The following is a 12,957-nucleotide window of genomic DNA, read 5'->3' on the forward strand; positions in this document are numbered from 1 at the left end:
GCTTCCGTGGGCGCCTCCGTGGCCATGGCCGTGATCGTCTAGTGGTTAGGACATTGCGTTGTGGCCGCAATAACCCAGGTTCGAATCCTGGTCACGGCAATTTTTGAAAGTTTTTCCTTGCTGCCATTGCATTGACGATAGTGCACGAGTACCCGAAATCACAGTGCTTCCTTGGTTTTTCACTCGTGTTCCGCAGGCCGCAGTCCGTACTACCACTTCATCACAAGTGCAATCTTCTTGAGCTCACATATGTCTGTTACATGGAACATTCTAGCTCCGCCTGACAGGTACAGCTATGATACTTTAGTGGTTACGAAAAGCCCAGGTTTCGAAACATGGTCACGGCACGAAAACGTCTCTTGATGCTGTCTCCTTAACTGCGACAGCTACAGACAAGTGGCGTCGCTACCATACGGCGGGCACGGCATTTTCTTGTTGTGGACGGCCTAAAGAGATGCTTCCAGTGGACATGGCACGGCGATTGCCAAGATACTTCCATTTCGAAGTGACCTTTGTAGTACAAATGAAACGTTTTGCCGGTGCTGCTGCAACGGTAACGTGGCCGAGCGGTCTAAGGCGCTGGTTTTAGGCACCAGTCTCTTCGGAGGCGTGGGTTCGAATCCCACCGTTGCCAATTTTGACGTCTCATTTTTGTGCCGATGCGGTGTGTTCTCGTGGGGTAGGACGCAGCTCTTGTGACGCGCGTGTTGTGTAGGTAGCGTGGCCGAGCGGTCTCAGGCGCTGGTATCAGGCACCAGTCTCTTCGGAGGCGTGGGTTCCAAACCCACAGGTGCCAAACGTGTAATGTAGCCTGTGTCGTAGACAGCTGCACTCATTGCCCGCAAAGAAAACGGCACAACAAGGCGTGAGCGTCTGTTTCGTGAATTGTCGTAGAACAGTGCGTGGTGCAACGACAGGATTTGTAGGCGCCTTTTGCTCTCATCATTGCTGGCGTTCGTCTCCACGAAATGCGTCCGGAGCACGCCGCTCTATAACGCGCGAGAGTGGATTTTTTTACACTTGTCGTCGATTAACCGTGGGTTGCTGCTGCGTTCGCTGGAGGAGCGCTGCCGTCGTTATCCGGTGTGGTCTAGTGGCTAGGATACCTGGCTCTCACCCAGGAGGCCCGGGTTCGATTCCCGGTACCGGAAGTGCGCGTTTTTGTTGCTCCTCTTATGCGACTTGTCTCGACTTTGCTCGACTGACGCTACGCTGACGCGTGCACAAAGCCACGTTAAGTATGATTCGTTGCAACACCTGACGGCGAGAGAGATGCGGCGTCTATCCACTTGTTATCCAGCCACATACCGGTACCTGTTGTCAAGAGGCTTGGAGGTCTGCAACACATTGCCACGGAGGTGGATGCAGCTAACCACTGTAGTTAGTGTACTGACAGCGCAGGCACGTTCATTTGCTCGCATGCATGTGATGGAGATCGTGTCTGCCACTGCTGTGGCGTACACCTTGGCCTAGGCTTTGCTGTGTATCGACACTTGCATTCCAGCCAACTGCTTCCGTGGGCGCCTCCGTGGCCATGGCCGTGATCGTCTAGTGGTTAGGACATTGCGTTGTGGCCGCAATAACCCAGGTTCGAATCCTGGTCACGGCAATTTTTGAAAGTTTTTCCTTGCTGCCATTGCATTGACGATAGTGCACGAGTACCCGAAATCACAGTGCTTCCTTGGTTTTTCACTCGTGTTCCGCAGGCCGCAGTCCGTACTACCACTTCATCACAAGTGCAATCTTCTTGAGCTCACATATGTCTGTTACATGGAACATTCTAGCTCCGCCTGACAGGTACAGCTATGATACTTTAGTGGTTACGAAAAGCCCAGGTTTCGAAACATGGTCACGGCACGAAAACGTCTCTTGATGCTGTCTCCTTAACTGCGACAGCTACAGACAAGTGGCGTCGCTACCATACGGCGGGCACGGCATTTTCTTGTTGTGGACGGCCTAAAGAGATGCTTCCAGTGGACATGGCACGGCGATTGCCAAGATACTTCCATTTCGAAGTGACCTTTGTAGTACAAATGAAACGTTTTGCCGGTGCTGCTGCAACGGTAACGTGGCCGAGCGGTCTAAGGCGCTGGTTTTCGGCACCAGTCTCTTCGGAGCCGTGGGCCCGAACACATCGCGCGCTCGCTGCGGCGTGTCGGGCGGTGTTTACCTGCGGATCGCGGTCGGCGGCGTGTGCTTCGCGGCGCTGTTTCTTCAGTAGTTTGTTATTCTCGTGAGTACCATGGATCTCAATCATTCAGAGAATCGTCAGAACAATATTCAGTGCGCGTTTGATAGATCCGTGCGTAGGCCTACGGCTTTCGAGATTCATGAATGGATTAAAAGTGATCTTCAATTACCGAAAAGTGTTGTTCTTGGCGTTCAACTTGACGCGTTCCTTAACTCGGTATTTTTAAAACTGTCGTCTTCCGATATGTGTGATACTCTAGTCAATGTGAATGGTGGTATACGTAAAATCAGGCACCTTGACGGTACTATTAGTGATGTTGTGTTATCGAACGCGGGTTATGGTATACGCACTGTTCGCGTGTTTAACCTGCCATTCGAAGTCCGTAATGAAACTATTTCTCGTAGTTTACTTCCGTATGGTACAGTGCTTTCGGTCGTAAAAGAGAAATGGTCGTCAGCTTATCATTACGACGTTGAGAACGGTGTTCGCAGTGTCCGCATGATTGTCCGACAGCATATACCGTCTTTTGTTGTTGTTGCTGGCCATCGGGCCTTTATTACTTATAGCGGTCAACCGGCAACCTGTTCTTTTTGCAATGGTACCGGACATTTTCGACAGGACTGTCCGAAACGTAGTCGCCCTGTGCAATTACCAAGGACAGACGGTCAGGATGAGGTGACGTGGGCGTCAGTCGCGCTTGGCGCCTCCCCCGCACGTGCGAGTCGTGTGTCTGCACCTGCGATTGCGACCGACGTTGTGGCTATGGACGTTACACCTTCCGTTCCTGTTGCTGATAGCTCCCCGGCGTTGCCTGTGATTTCTTTGCCTGTCGATGTAGCGGCCCCCGTGCCTGATACGCAGGCTGTTGACAAAATTGAGCTACCGATTATGTCTGACCCTGTACCGGCTGATGTAACGCTGTCCGTATTAGAACCCGTATCAGAGGCTGCTCCCACTGTTGTGAATGAGAATGTGTCCGCTGCTGCCGTCGTTGCTGTAGACCGTGAGGAGCGTCTTGACGCCCCCGCGGAACCCAAGCCGCGTCGGGAAAGGCCGACTGAGAGGGCTGAAAACGTTCCCCGCATTCGCAGCGCGAGTATTTCGGGTGTCTCCTCTCGTAAGGCGCGAACGCCGTCCCCAGTGGTAACTTGTGTTCCACCGTACAAGTCCACCTCTAAACTAAAAAAATTGCAACGGGCCTCGCAGCGCGCGGTTGTTGACTCGCGGCAGGCGCCGGCTTCCGAACGCCGTCGGCAGCGGCCTGCTGCTTGCAGTCAGCCCGAGGCGTCCGTGAGTTCCGCGGAGTCCAAGCGGGACGAGAAAGTGCGGCAGCTAAAGGTTCTCCTTACTAAAACGGAGCCTGTCGTAGCAAGCGGTATGGCGATGGACGTTGTTCAGGGCGTGTCTCCTGCACACTTGGCAGCCAAACGTAAATCGGACGACTCACATTGCCGTCGCATCCGGCCGCACTCGCAGGATTCTGGATCTGTTTCTGCCGTCGGCGCTGGACCTGCCACGGCGGCTCCTTTCGGTGCCGCTGTTAGTATGGACACGGAGGTGGTTCAGCCCCCCGTGTTTTCCGGTGATAAGTGTGACTGGGCGGCGGACGTGGAGGTGGACGACGGCACTGGAGCCGGTACGTAGCGCGACTTTGCTCTTTGCTTGGCAGCGTGATTGCATCCGCCGTTGCCTAAGTTTAACGTTGTTTTTTGTGGCGTATTCTTGCCTATCTTGTGTGACACCGGTCTGTTGCGCGTTTTAACCTGTATTTTCGCACGCGAGTGTAATTTTGGCAGCGCCACTGCACCCGTCGTTGTGTGTTTTTATTTGGTGTGTATTTTAAATGTGTTTGGTATTTTTAAATGTGTTGGGTGCCAGCCGCTCGTAGGAGGCACATTTTAGTCGTTCTTGCCGCTCACTTGGATCCTTATGGATACACGGGTGCTTTTCCAGATGTGAGCATTCATTTTTCACACAGTTGTGTAGTTTTGTTGTGTATGGGGTCTGACACGCGTTTTTTGTGTGTTTACCCCGTTCCTCTCAAGACCATGTGCTGTCATACCGGTGCATGTGCCGCTTTTGTGGTGCGTATACCTTTTTTTCGCGCGTCTGATGTGTGACATCCGTTTTAGACATATTTTACTGTGCTTGCCACTTCCTTGCATATTTTTAGCGGCACGTGTGCATGCAATTTTTTTTGCGGACCTAAGTTTTAGCCTTTGAAAATGTCTGGTGTTTATTGTCCGCTGGCGGAACTTTTAGTCGTTTTGTGTTGAAACAGTGTGTGCTCCTTGTGACGCCAATGCTTCCACCGTTGTGCACGCTTCTTTGAATTTTATTCTTCTTGTTATTTCTTGTCTTTGTTGTGTCTGGTGTGTGCCCCCCGCCGCCGATCTTGTCTACATTACTTGTTATCTACGCAGCGATACTGCCTCGCTTCTTGTGCACACTATATTTGTTGCTCCTTGCGTTGTGTATGGTTCCTGACACGCGTCGTTGGCATATACTTACTGTTAATGTTAACAAAATGCGTAGTCCTCATAAGGTCTTTGCCTTAAAAACTCTTTTATGTGAAACCCGTTGCCATGTCGCCTTTTTGCAAGAAGTGACACGGGAGGCTCTCCTTCTTTTAACCGATCTGAGTGACTACGTTATTGTGGATAATGTGGTGTCAGACAATGTCACCGGTACAGCTATTTTAGTCTGCCCCGGGCTCAATGTCACTAATATCGAGTGTCTCCCTACTGGCCGCGCTATTGCGTGCACTATTGAAGGCGTCACGTTTGTTAATGTTTATGCTCCTTCCGGTAGCGACTACGCGGCGCGGCGGCTCTTTTATAGTCAGGAGCTGTGTGAGGTTTTGCACCGTAATTCCGCTCATGTAATTCTCGGCGGTGATTTTAATGCGGTCACCGATGACCGCGATCAGGAGCCGCGCCCCAACAAGTGTCAGGAACTCCACACGCTTCTCACAAGTTTTAATCTGCAGGACACGTGGCGAATGCTCCACCCGGTTGACACCCAATTTACCTATTTTTATCCACAGGGACACAGCCGACTTGATCGGATCTATGTGTCATCGTCACTAGCGGCCCCGGTGGTTCGATCTGAGGTTAGGCCAGTTATTTTTTCAGATCATTGCAGTTATTTTTGTGAACTTTCGCTTCCATTTTTTAGGCCTTCCTATCGCCGAAATCTATGGAAGTTTAACTGCAGCCTGCTGGCCGACTCTCATTTTCAGCAGTGCTTCACTGATATGTGGCACAAACTTCTGCAGGCTAAACCCGGTGATAGTAGCGTTCTCAGGTGGTGGGTTGGCACTGCCAAACCTGCAGTCCGGACCTTTTTAATTAATTTTAGCCGAGACGCAGCGCACTGGCGTCGCTCGACGTCACAGTTTTATCAGAGCTGTTTGAAGGACCTCGCCCGCCAAGTTACGGCCCAGCCGCATCTTCTTCCCATTTTTAAACAATTTCAGGCCGAACTTTTGACCGATCTGCGGCGAAAGGGTAGGGGGCCGGTTACTCGGTGCCAACCTGTGGGTGCCGTGGACGGGGAGCCGCTCTCTATATATCATCTTAACAGAGAGCGGAAGATGCGCGAACGATTGGCCTTTAATGCGTGGGTCACTCGGGATGGAACAAAGACTTCCGACAGGGTGACGATTGAGAGGGAAATCCACGCACATTTTGAGTCTCTCTTTCGGGACGTTGATGTCGAACCCGCTGCGCTGCGTCGTCTTTTACAGGGGATTCCTAATGTTTTACGTCGCACAGACCGTGTCCATCTTAATGAGGCTTTTACGTCCGATGAATTGCACGAAGCTGTCAAGCGAAGTCCTAGGGGAAAATCTCCCGGAACGGACGGCATTCCCGCTGAATTTTATTTGCAATTTTTTAACCTTTTACGCGATACGTTAACCGGTATCGCGAATGAAATTCTTAATGGCGCTCCTCTACCAACGGAATTTGCAGCGGGATGCATCACGCTCATTCCCAAATCGAAAGCGATGCCGAATATCCACGCTGTTCGACCGATCACTCTGTTAAACGCGGACTATAAGATCATGGCGAGGTGCGTCGCGCACAGACTGCGGCAAGTCATGCCGCGCGTTCTCTGTGAACATCAGACGTGTGCTGTGCGTGACAGGAATATTTTTGACGCCGTTCTGGCCTATAGGGACTGTATCGGTTTTGTACGCGGCAACAGAGTTCGGTCGGCAGCCATTATGTTGATCGATTTCCAGAATGCGTTTGACAGGGTTGGCCATGCCTATTTGCGGCGTGTCATGGTTGCAATGGGCTTTGGCCGTAAGTTTACGCACACGGTTCAGGGTTTTTTGCGCAATGCCACGTCGAGTGTCATGGTCAATGGGTCCCTCAGTCAGCCTATACGTCTAACTCGCTCGGTCAGACAGGGTTGCCCGTTGTCAATGACACTTTACGCTTTGGCGCTCGACCCGCTGCTGCGGTCTATCTGCCGCGAGTGTCCCGGGATCCAACTTGGGGAAGATCGCCTCACTTGTCGGGCTTATGCCGACGATCTTGGGGTGTTCTTGGGTCGGCCGGCTGATGTTGATACCCTGTACTCTGTTCTCCGGCTGTTTGAGAAGGCGACGGGGGCCGTTGTGAATGTTCACAAGACGGTTTTGCTGCCTCTTACTCCACGCATGAGCCATGTGCGTCGAAATTGGTTCAGTGTTGTGCAGCAGCACAAAGTCCTGGGGGTTATTTTATCTGATAATCCTCAGCGCATGGAGGCTCTGAATTGGCGTCCCGTCTTACACACCGTTAGGGCGGTTGTTAAAATTCATGCGGCCCGACATTTGGCGCTCCATGACAAGGTGCATCTCATTAACACTACCATCTTAGCTCGAGCGTGGTATTTGGCACAGGTTCTCCCGGTTCCTAAGCTTCTAGATCGCGCTATTAAACAGGCCGTCTACTGGCTCCTATGGAAAGGGGACATTTTCAAGGTTTCGTTAGCCACCTGCACCTTACATCCGGCCGATGGGGGACTCGGTCTGGTGGATTTTTCCGCCAAATGCGCGGCGCTCCTCCTCAAACGGACTACGGCCGTATTGGAGAAAGGCACCAGCAGTGCCACGGTCAGGTTGTTCACCCAATACCGCCCACCTTCCGTAGTTGCTCCGGTCTCTGTCAGCCACATACCCTTTGCGCTGAATTACGTGCGGCTTTTTTATTTTAACGGCAGTTATCTTGCGCATAGTGGCTCCAGCGGGGGCCGTGTGGGCGACATTGTCCGTGCTCTGCGGGGATTACCGGCCAGAAACAAGTGGGAGTACCGCCTACCGCGCACTGACTGGCGGACAGTTTGGCGCAACATCACCTCCCCCGTGCTTCCTGCACCTGTCAGAGCAACGTGGTATAAAGTGGTCAATGGCACGATTCCTACAAATGCTAAACTGCACTCTATTCATCTGAGTCCGTCCCCTGCATGCGAAGAGTGCCATGTCGAAGATACCATTCAACATCGTTTCGTGTGCCGTCGGTTCCGTGCTGTGTGGGACACTGCTCGGGATATGATTCGTCTCGTCAATAGGGTGTCTACAGCGCAGGTGACAGTGGCAGATGCAATCGTACCTCAGTGTAAGGCGTTTCCATCCACCAAACGCAATGCCACGATATGGTTACTCGGCCATACAATTTATTCACTCTTTTGTCTCAAACTGACGGATCGTTTGGATTTTCTCACCTACTTATGGACTGAGCACGGCAAGTACCATGTTCATACTGATTATGTTATGACTTTTGCAAATTTTTTGCATGTCGCTTTGGCGCATGCTTTTGCTCCTTACCGATGTCGACTTAATTAATTTTACACTTTCCAGCTTAAAACTGTGACGTGATAGTGAGAGTGTTCGTTTAGCGATGCATGTATATTCAGTATAAGGAACGAAAAATATAACGTAATCGGGAGACATTTCTCCCTTGGGAATTGCCTCGTATATAGTGTTATGCGAGGATTTTTGTTTTCCTTTCTTTATTTTCCTCTTGTTTTCCACTCTGCCATGTTATGGTATGGGATCGTGATGCTGCGAGGACATTTCGTTGTGTTTACTTGCTTTTAGTTTGGTCAGGATTGCTAGTGTGCTTTTCTTAATTGAATTGCATTATTTCTTTTCTTTCTTGTTTCTTTGGAGTGAACATCACATTTTTTTTTCCATTTTTTCACGGTGAGCGTCCGTGTTAATTGATTTCTCCATTGCTGGATGGCGTCTTGCTTTGTGTGCTGAATGGATTTTTCTTTGACTGATTTCCGAAAGTAATATATAGTTGTTCTTTATTTTCCGCTTCACGAGCAATCGCATGTTTACTTTGATTTCCGTGAAGATCCACACCTTTCCGTTAACCCTTTCACCAACAATGCCTCAGAGGAAGGAGGCTTACTTTTCATTTTGCTTTGGTCAACGTTGGTTTTCGTTTAAGTTACATCTGGCAACAGCACTAACTATAGCTGAGAAGCTCGCCGACGAAGGCGTTATTTGGAGAGCGAAAGGACGGGCTATAAGGGGAGATGGGAGGCCCACAAAAAAAATAAAATATAAATAATATAAAAAAAAAAAGAAAAAAAAAAAAAGTTGCCAATTTTGACGTCTCATTTTTGTGCCGATGCGGTGTGTTCTCGTGGGGTAGGACGCAGCTCTTGTGACGCGCGTGTTGTGTAGGTAGCGTGGCCGAGCGGTCTCAGGCGCTGGTATCAGCAACCAGTCTCTTCGGAGGCGTGGGTTCCAAACCCACAGGTGCCAAACGTGTAATGTAGCCTGTGTCGTAGACAGCTGCACTCATTGCCCGCAAAGAAAACGGCACAACAAGGCGTGAGCGTCTGTTTCGTGAATTGTCGTAGAACAGTGCGTGGTGCAACGACAGGATTTGTAGGCGCCTTTTGCTCTCATCATTGCTGGCGTTCGTCTCCACGAAATGCGTCCGGAGCACGCCGCTCTATAACGCGCGAGAGTGGATTTTTTTACACTTGTCGTCGATTAACCGTGGGTTGCTGCTGCGTTCGCTGGAGGAGCGCTGCCGTCGTTATCCGGTGTGGTCTAGTGGCTAGGATACCTGGCTCTCACCCAGGAGGCCCGGGTTCGATTCCCGGTACCGGAAGTGCGCGTTTTTGTTGCTCCTCTTATGCGACTTGTCTCGACTTTGCTCGACTGACGCTACGCTGACGCGTGCACAAAGCCACGTTAAGTATGATTCGTTGCAACACCTGACGGCGAGAGAGATGCGGCGTCTATCCACTTGTTATCCAGCCACATACCGGTACCTGTTGTCAAGAGGCTTGGAGGTCTGCAACACATTGCCACGGAGGTGGATGCAGCTAACCACTGTAGTTAGTGTACTGACAGCGCAGGCACGTTCATTTGCTCGCATGCATGTGATGGAGATCGTGTCTGCCACTGCTGTGGCGTACACCTTGGCCTAGGCTTTGCTGTGTATCGACACTTGCATTCCAGCCAGCTGCTTCCGTGGGCGCCTCCGTGGCCATGGCCGTGATCGTCTAGTGGTTAGGACATTGCGTTGTGGCCGCAATAACCCAGGTTCGAATCCTGGTCACGGCAATTTTTGAAAGTTTTTCCTTGCTGCCATTGCATTGACGATAGTGCACGAGTACCCGAAATCACAGTGCTTCCTTGGTTTTTCACTCGTGTTCCGCAGGCCGCAGTCCGTACTACCACTTCATCACAAGTGCAATCTTCTTGAGCTCACATATGTCTGTTACATGGAACATTCTAGCTCCGCCTGACAGGTACAGCTATGATACTTTAGTGGTTACGGAAAGCCCAGGTTTCGAAACATGGTCACGGCACGAAAACGTCTCTTGATGCTGTCTCCTTAACTGCGACAGCTACAGACAAGTGGCGTCGCTACCATACGGCGGGCACGGCATTTTCTTGTTGTGGACGGCCTAAAGAGATGCTTCCAGTGGACATGGCACGGCGATTGCCAAGATACTTCCATTTCGAAGTGACCTTTGTAGTACAAATGAAACGTTTTGCCGGTGCTGCTGCAACGGTAACGTGGCCGAGCGGTCTAAGGCGCTGGTTTTAGGCACCAGTCTCTTCGGAGGCGTGGGTTCGAATCCCACCGTTGCCAATTTTGAAGTCTCATTTTTGTGCCGATGCGGTGTGTTCTCGTGGGGTAGGACGCAGCTCTTGTGACGCGCGTGTTGTGTAGGTAGCGTGGCCGAGCGGTCTCAGGCGCTGGTATCAGGCACCAGTCTCTTCGGAGGCGTGGGTTCCAAACCCACAGGTGCCAAACGTGTAATGTAGCCTGTGTCGTAGACAGCTGCACTCTTTGCCCGCAAAGAAAACGGCACAACAAGGCGTGAGCGTCTGTTTCGTGAATTGTCGTAGAACAGTGCGTGGTGCAACGACAGGATTTGTAGGCGCCTTTTGCTCTCATCATTGCTGGCGTTCGTCTCCACGAAATGCGTCCGGAGCACGCCGCTCTATAACGCGCGAGAGTGGATTTTTTTACACTTGTCGTCGATTAACCGTGGGTTGCTGCTGCGTTCGCTGGAGGAGCGCTGCCGTCGTTATCCGGTGTGGTCTAGTGGCTAGGATACCTGGCTCTCACCCAGGAGGCCCGGGTTCGATTCCCGGTACCGGAAGTGCGCGTTTTTGTTGCTCCTCTTATGCGACTTGTCTCGACTTTGCTCGACTGACGCTACGCTGACGCGTGCACAAAGCCACGTTAAGTATGATTCGTTGCAACACCTGACGGCGAGAGAGATGCGGCGTCTATCCACTTGTTATCCAGCCACATACCGGTACCTGTTGTCAAGAGGCTTGGAGGTCTGCAACACATTGCCACGGAGGTGGATGCAGCTAACCACTGTAGTTAGTGTACTGACAGCGCAGGCACGTTCATTTGCTCGCATGCATGTGATGGAGATCGTGTCTGCCACTGCTGTGGCGTACACCTTGGCCTAGGCTTTGCTGTGTATCGACACTTGCATTCCAGCCAGCTGCTTCCGTGGGCGCCTCCGTGGCCATGGCCGTGATCGTCTAGTGGTTAGGACATTGCGTTGTGGCCGCAATAACCCAGGTTCGAATCCTGGTCACGGCAATTTTTGAAAGTTTTTCCTTGCTGCCATTGCATTGACGATAGTGCACGAGTACCCGAAATCACAGTGCTTCCTTGGTTTTTCACTCGTGTTCCGCAGGCCGCAGTCCGTACTACCACTTCATCACAAGTGCAATCTTCTTGAGCTCACATATGTCTGTTACATGGAACATTCTAGCTCCGCCTGACAGGTACAGCTATGATACTTTAGTGGTTACGGAAAGCCCAGGTTTCGAAACATGGTCACGGCACGAAAACGTCTCTTGATGCTGTCTCCTTAACTGCGACAGCTACAGACAAGTGGCGTCGCTACCATACGGCGGGCACGGCATTTTCTTGTTGTGGACGGCCTAAAGAGATGCTTCCAGTGGACATGGCACGGCGATTGCCAAGATACTTCCATTTCGAAGTGACCTTTGTAGTACAAATGAAACGTTTTGCCGGTGCTGCTGCAACGGTAACGTGGCCGAGCGGTCTAAGGCGCTGGTTTTAGGCACCAGTCTCTTCGGAGGCGTGGGTTCGAATCCCACCGTTGCCAATTTTGACGTCTCATTTTTGTGCCGATGCGGTGTGTTCTCGTGGGGTAGGACGCAGCTCTTGTGACGCGCGTGTTGTGTAGGTAGCGTGGCCGAGCGGTCTCAGGCGCTGGTATCAGGCACCAGTCTCTTCGGAGGCGTGGGTTCCAAACCCACAGGTGCCAAACGTGTAATGTAGCCTGTGTCGTAGACAGCTGCACTCATTGCCCGCAAAGAAAACGGCACAACAAGGCGTGAGCGTCTGTTTCGTGAATTGTCGTAGAACAGTGCGTGGTGCAACGACAGGATTTGTAGGCGCCTTTTGCTCTCATCATTGCTGGCGTTCGTCTCCACGAAATGCGTCCGGAGCACGCCGCTCTATAACGCGCGAGAGTGGATTTTTTTACACTTGTCGTCGATTAACCGTGGGTTGCTGCTGCGTTCGCTGGAGGAGCGCTGCCGTCGTTATCCGGTGTGGTCTAGTGGCTAGGATACCTGGCTCTCACCCAGGAGGCCCGGGTTCGATTCCCGGTACCGGAAGTGCGCGTTTTTGTTGCTCCTCTTATGCGACTTGTCTCGACTTTGCTCGACTGACGCTACGCTGACGCGTGCACAAAGCCACGTTAAGTATGATTCGTTGCAACACCTGACGGCGAGAGAGATGCGGCGTCTATCCACTTGTTATCCAGCCACATACCGGTACCTGTTGTCAAGAGGCTTGGAGGTCTGCAACACATTGCCACGGAGGTGGATGCAGCTAACCACTGTAGTTAGTGTACTGACAGCGCAGGCACGTTCATTTGCTCGCATGCATGTGATGGAGATCGTGTCTGCCACTGCTGTGGCGTACACCTTGGCCTAGGCTTTGCTGTGTATCGACACTTGCATTCCAGCCAGCTGCTTCCGTGGGCGCCTCCGTGGCCATGGCCGTGATCGTCTAGTGGTTAGGACATTGCGTTGTGGCCGCAATAACCCAGGTTCGAATCCTGGTCACGGCAATTTTTGAAAGTTTTTCCTTGCTGCCATTGCATTGACGATAGTGCACGAGTACCCGAAATCACAGTGCTTCCTTGGTTTTTCACTCGTGTTCCGCAGGCCGCAGTCCGTACTACCACTTCATCACAAGTGCAATCTTCTTGAGCTCACATATGTCTGTTACATG

The 12,957-nt window shown here is 51.6% G+C and overlaps 1 protein-coding gene and 12 non-coding genes across 13 annotated transcripts in view; all 13 read left to right on the top strand.

The window, feature by feature from the left end:
• The window catches only part of LOC126315461 (uncharacterized), a gene marked incomplete at its 3' end in the record, with an annotated part of 119,611 nt that overhangs the window by 77,376 nt on the left and 29,278 nt on the right, over nt 1-12,957 (top strand). The window contains exons 6-7 of the mRNA XM_049992704.1: nt 3,030-3,827; nt 7,406-7,576. Coding sequence (XP_049848661.1) covers nt 3,030-3,827; nt 7,406-7,576 — 969 coding nt within the window. The remainder of the gene's footprint in view (nt 1-3,029; nt 3,828-7,405; nt 7,577-12,957) is intronic.
• Nucleotides 28-99, top strand: Trnah-gug (transfer RNA histidin (anticodon GUG)). The gene has a single exon. It is a non-coding gene; the product is annotated as a tRNA-His (tRNA).
• Nucleotides 553-634, top strand: Trnal-uag (transfer RNA leucine (anticodon UAG)). The gene has a single exon. It is a non-coding gene; the product is annotated as a tRNA-Leu (tRNA).
• Nucleotides 1,080-1,151, top strand: Trnae-cuc (transfer RNA glutamic acid (anticodon CUC)). Its single transcript has one exon. It is a non-coding gene; the product is annotated as a tRNA-Glu (tRNA).
• Nucleotides 1,538-1,609, top strand: Trnah-gug (transfer RNA histidin (anticodon GUG)). Its single transcript has one exon. It is a non-coding gene; the product is annotated as a tRNA-His (tRNA).
• On the top strand, nt 9,244-9,315 carry Trnae-cuc (transfer RNA glutamic acid (anticodon CUC)). The gene has a single exon. It is a non-coding gene; the product is annotated as a tRNA-Glu (tRNA).
• Trnah-gug (transfer RNA histidin (anticodon GUG)) lies at nt 9,702-9,773 on the top strand. The gene has a single exon. It is a non-coding gene; the product is annotated as a tRNA-His (tRNA).
• Trnal-uag (transfer RNA leucine (anticodon UAG)) lies at nt 10,227-10,308 on the top strand. Its single transcript has one exon. It is a non-coding gene; the product is annotated as a tRNA-Leu (tRNA).
• Trnae-cuc (transfer RNA glutamic acid (anticodon CUC)) lies at nt 10,754-10,825 on the top strand. The gene has a single exon. It is a non-coding gene; the product is annotated as a tRNA-Glu (tRNA).
• Trnah-gug (transfer RNA histidin (anticodon GUG)) lies at nt 11,212-11,283 on the top strand. Its single transcript has one exon. It is a non-coding gene; the product is annotated as a tRNA-His (tRNA).
• Trnal-uag (transfer RNA leucine (anticodon UAG)) lies at nt 11,737-11,818 on the top strand. The gene has a single exon. It is a non-coding gene; the product is annotated as a tRNA-Leu (tRNA).
• Trnae-cuc (transfer RNA glutamic acid (anticodon CUC)) lies at nt 12,264-12,335 on the top strand. The gene has a single exon. It is a non-coding gene; the product is annotated as a tRNA-Glu (tRNA).
• On the top strand, nt 12,722-12,793 carry Trnah-gug (transfer RNA histidin (anticodon GUG)). Its single transcript has one exon. It is a non-coding gene; the product is annotated as a tRNA-His (tRNA).

The sequence above is a fragment of the Schistocerca gregaria genome, unplaced genomic scaffold (assembly GCF_023897955.1).
Source record: "Schistocerca gregaria isolate iqSchGreg1 unplaced genomic scaffold, iqSchGreg1.2 ptg000570l, whole genome shotgun sequence".
Classification (NCBI taxonomy): Eukaryota; Metazoa; Arthropoda; class Insecta; order Orthoptera; family Acrididae; genus Schistocerca; species Schistocerca gregaria.